This window comes from Cyberlindnera jadinii (genome assembly GCF_001661405.1).
Source record: "Cyberlindnera jadinii NRRL Y-1542 unplaced genomic scaffold CYBJAscaffold_14, whole genome shotgun sequence".
In the NCBI taxonomy this organism is placed as follows: Eukaryota; Fungi; Ascomycota; class Saccharomycetes; order Phaffomycetales; family Wickerhamomycetaceae; genus Williopsis; species Williopsis jadinii.
This window is the reverse complement of record NW_017963665.1, coordinates 231,517-236,102: the sequence shown is the minus strand read 5'-3', so window position 1 is coordinate 236,102 and position 4,586 is coordinate 231,517. Positions and strand designations below refer to the sequence as shown.

General features: G+C 44.4%; 2 protein-coding genes across 2 annotated transcripts; one reads left to right on the top strand and one right to left on the bottom strand.

The window, feature by feature from the left end:
* Positions 1–835: 835 nt before the first annotated feature.
* Positions 836–2,671, top strand: CYBJADRAFT_164107 (Zn(II)2Cys6 transcription factor; the record flags this gene model as incomplete). Its single annotated transcript, XM_020213830.1, has 1 exon — positions 836–2,671. The coding sequence occupies one exon, from the start codon at positions 836–838 to the stop codon at positions 2,669–2,671; it is 1,836 nt and encodes a 611-aa protein (XP_020068847.1).
* A 195-nt stretch (positions 2,672–2,866) lies between these two features.
* Positions 2,867–4,479, bottom strand: SEC61 (translocon subunit SEC61; the record flags this gene model as incomplete). Its single annotated transcript, XM_020213436.1, has 2 exons — positions 4,387–4,479; positions 2,867–4,296 (listed from the first exon to the last, which is right to left on the bottom strand). The coding sequence occupies exons 1-2, from the start codon at positions 4,394–4,396 to the stop codon at positions 2,867–2,869; spliced, it is 1,440 nt and encodes a 479-aa protein (XP_020068846.1). The 5' UTR covers positions 4,397–4,479.
* Positions 4,480–4,586: the final 107 nt, after the last annotated feature.

Here is a 4,586-nt window from a genome sequence, read left to right as displayed (position 1 = left end):
GTCTGGTGATTATGTCAACCACCAGTCCTTCCCACAACAGATGCCGTCTTCCACGACGCTCCTATTAATCGGAGCTGCATAGGCGTATATATCCGAAACTACTTACCACATTATCAATTATTTATGATTACATTGCTTTGTCAGGCCCAGTGACACACACATATAGACATGGACGCACACATGTGTTCTCCAAGGAAACATCCGGTGGTCGTTATCATTGAATCATGTAGTCGTTCAGCTGATTTTAACACAGAGCATGGATGTGAAGCTGCTTCAGAAAGCCAGGCTGTAAGATGAAAAGAAATAGTCACACCGCATGGCACCAACTCTTCCATAGCCTCGGAAGACTTGGCTTACATTTATCCGGACTATCATAGGTCATGGAACAAAGCTCCATACAGATAAGCCATTTTGGCTGCACCTTTTGGCATACGCCTGTCAAGACCGGCCCGCACAGTAGAGGTTGCTACTAAAAGAGATAATTCCCTTGGAATTATCTCATCAGAGAGCAGATCCTTCGAGGCAAAAATAGCTCAGACTCAACTTCTTTGGCAAAATGCTTATAGAGATAACGCCCTCTCATTGATATCCAACTCATACTTATAGAAGGGCAACGGCTTCTGTTGTTGTGCTCACTTTCCCGGTGCTCTGAGAGTTTCCAATTTTGTCCTGATCTGTGGTGTTGCCGTAGAGACAGAAAAGGACCCAGACACAAATCGGCAATCCGCCCGATTGAGAGCAAAACCAGGCGGATCGAACTTCATCATCAACAACAACAACAACAAACAAAGGTTGGAAAGATAAGGCCGCTATTATTGATGAGACGCGCACTGATATGACAGGACAACCAAGCGCAATGGAGGCCAAGGAGTCATCAGAGACGTCGGATGGATACGTAAACGGTGAAGATTCGCAGCAGGTACAGGGCGGTGACTCGTCCAAGAGGAAGTACTCGAGAAACGGTTGTACTGAGTGCAAGAAGCGCCGGATGAAGTGTGACGAGACCAAGCCGAGCTGCTGGCAGTGCTCCAGACTGGGAAGGGAGTGTATCTACATCATGAACAGGAAGAACAAGAAGCGTCGGTCGAAGGAGGAGATTGAGCGGGAGAAGCTGAACAAGGCAACCAGATCCAAGGCACAGAGAAGAAGCGATGAACCAGACCCGCAATCAGAGGCACAGGGGACGCAGTTTTCGTTTTCATTCAACGATGCCAATCTGGTGTATAATGACCTTAGTGATCTTGTGAACTGGAGGTTAGAAGAGGCGCTGACGCCGAACCTGAAGACATATATCGAGGAGTCTTCGAACCCGTTCAATACTGAGCTCTCAACTCACAACCTCCCGCTCACCACTGATGATACGGATATGATCTTTGACATTCCATTGGAGATGTTCAACCTCGGTGAACCACATAGCGAGTACCTAAAGAGGTATTACAACGAATTCTTCACTCTGGTGTGCCCCTTCACTCCGAATGTGAACAGCAACCCAATGAGAGATGTGCTGTTCAACTATGCCAGACGTGAGACCTACCTCCTCTATGCCATTCTCGCATGTGGAGCCATGACGCAGCATAGACAGACACAGCAGATAAGAGATGACCAAGCGTACTGCTCGTACTTATCGACATGTCTCAACATTCTAAGTGATAACTTTGAAGATGAAACCCTGATACAGGTGAAGGTGGAGCCAATGCTACTCACCATTTTGCTATTGACAACAGATTGTGCTTCTAACAAGAATCCAAGATGGAGAGCACACTTGAAAGGTGCAAAGGAGCTACTCAAGAAGACAACGGTACAGAGCGACACTCTAAACTTCTGTCGTAACTGGCTAACCTCTTATGAAATACTAGCAGGCATTACTAACCCATATGGTGGTATCTTCCAAGCAGACGGCGAAGAGCTTTCAAGATTCATAACAAACGATGAATTGTATCTCAACTCCTTGAAAAGGCTCAATATGATTGACGTTCATGGGTTCAATTACCTCGATGGCCATATCATTCAATTGGACATTGCATTTAGAGATATAATTCGAATCATGAATAAGATTCGTTTACTAGAGAACAACGGGTTGATCCAAGGTAAGACCCATCTAAATAGTGACATTGTTCCTCCTGTATTGACATTGACAGAATGGCATTCCATTTCGAATCAGTTGGATAATTTAGAGGAGATGTTCATCATTGATAAGTCAGGAATTATACCACCTTCAAATCCAAATCATCCATCACATAACCGGGTCAAGGGATTTGATGCCATTGATACCGTGAGGTTTCCGTCAGGCGATGAAATAACACTCAGTTGGTTTGACATTGCACATCAGACACATATAATTGCAGCACGTGTGGTTTTCCTTAATAGAGTGTTGCTATTTGAAAAGAATTCGATATTCATTCAAGAGTTGGTTAAGAAGGCCTTACGTTATTTGGAATTTTTAAGGATTCAACCCAATTACAGAAACTGCTGCATGACACATTTACACATGTTGATTAGTGTGATCGGAGGATTGTGTCTTGATGAAAAGGATAGACAATTGGTGGAGATATTTTTGAAAGCGTGTTACAATCTTGGGCTTGCCAGTGCAGGTCATAATCTTGAGAGGATCCAACGTATTTGGAGAAATGAAGTTCAAAGTGGCGAAGAAGACGACGTATTGACATGGTGAGTTTTACACTCGACAGCAACAGTCTCCAATCGCTTCAAAAAGTAGATTAAACGGTTTTATTGATTATGTTTTTTCTTTTCGTATATTGAATAGTGATGATGACAATGCAAGTCATGTTTTGTTCCCTTTGAAGTGGTTTCATGTTTTATGCTGTTTGTTCTTTGACTGATTCATCTAATCAAAATGTATTTAAGCTTAGATCATATCAGAGAAACCAGCAACAATTTGTTTTTGGAAACCACCTTCCTTTGCAGCCAATTCGTAATAACTGTAGATAGTTGTGACAGCCAACAAGATGGAAGTACCCGATCCCAAAGTTCCCAAGAGGTCACAGCCGACTGAGAGGGCACCAATACAAGCACCACCAAAGGCAGCAGCAGTTGGGATGATCTTCTTCAACTCTCTGTAGACAGAAGTGTCACGATGACCAGCAATGACAAGACCTTGTTCCTTAAATTGCTTAGCAATGTCTCTTGGAGAAGTACCAGAGATCTCAATCCATGTCTTTGAGAAAATGGCACAGAGAGAAAGCACAAAGGTCACATAGATCACAGTCTTGACTGGGTCCAACAAAGCCTGAGCAAGAGAGAAAGGAGGCTGGAGGTAGTAAGCCAAACCGTTAGTGGCAAAGAGTTGAGAACTACCTGGGTTAGCGGTCCAAACACCGAGCAAACGAATCACTGGGTTGTTTGGGAATCTTTGGAACAGCATTTGAGACACGATAAAGTAGTTGGAAGTCAAAGCTGATTGCAACATAATTGGAGTGTTTGAGGTGTAGAACAACTTGATTGGGTACAAACCGTGTGGTCCTCTTTGTCTGGTAGATTTGAGTGGGATTTCGTAACGGAAACCTTGCAAGTAGACAACGAGGAAGAAGACGAAGAAAGTTGAGAGCAACTGGAACAAATTTGGCAAGTTTTGTCTGTAGAACGCCTCAACGAGGGCTCTCTTCTTATCCTTCTTAGTAGCTAACAAGTGGAAGAAGGCGACAAGACAACCTTCAAACTCCTTACCACGACCACTGTTCACAGTAGTTGGGGCAAAGGTTTTCCAGAAGATATCAGAACAGATGTTTGTAGCCATAAAGAGGGAAGTACCAGAACCCAAACCGTAACCCTTTTGAAGAGTTTCATCCAAGAGGATGACAATGACACCGGCAAACACCAATTGAAGGATCAAAAGGAGACAGACACCGATACCAAGGTCAGATGGTCTTCCGTACATACCAGTGAGCACGTACACAGTAGCTTGGCCGATGGAGAGCATGATGGCAAGCATCTTTTGAGCTGTTTGGAACAGCTCACGATCCTTCTTGTCCTCCATGTTGACATCGATGAGCTGTGTACCTTGCAAGAGCTGGAACACCATACTGGAAGACACAATAGGGGAGATACCCAACTCCATGAGGGTACCTCTATTAGACGCAAGCATCATTCTCAGCCAGTAGAGTGGATCTGAAGACTCAGATGATGCAATACCATACAGTGGGATCTCACTCATCACCAAGAAGATCAACAGCGTCACACCTGTCCACATGAGCTTCTGGTTGTATGGAACCTTTCTCTCTGGCGCAATCACCTCTGGGAGGTAGCCTGTAAAAGGCTTGACAAGGTCAAGCACACGAACTAGGATTCACAGTTAGACAGAGCTTCATCAACACCATTAGCCGGGGCAGAAGTCCCACAAGCCACTAAGAGCAGCACAGCACTACTTACTTGAACTCATTGATTGCCACTTTACTCGAAAATGCTTCTAGTTATTCGGGTGTGTTGGGACGTTTTGGAAAGAGGACAAAGGGTTCTTTTGTCTTTGTTTCCTGTAAATGGAGAAAAAAGTTCGGGACAGATTGTCCACAACGCGCGAAAATGCCAACGCGACGTTTAAGAAATGGACAAGAGTAGGGTAATGCGAGGGG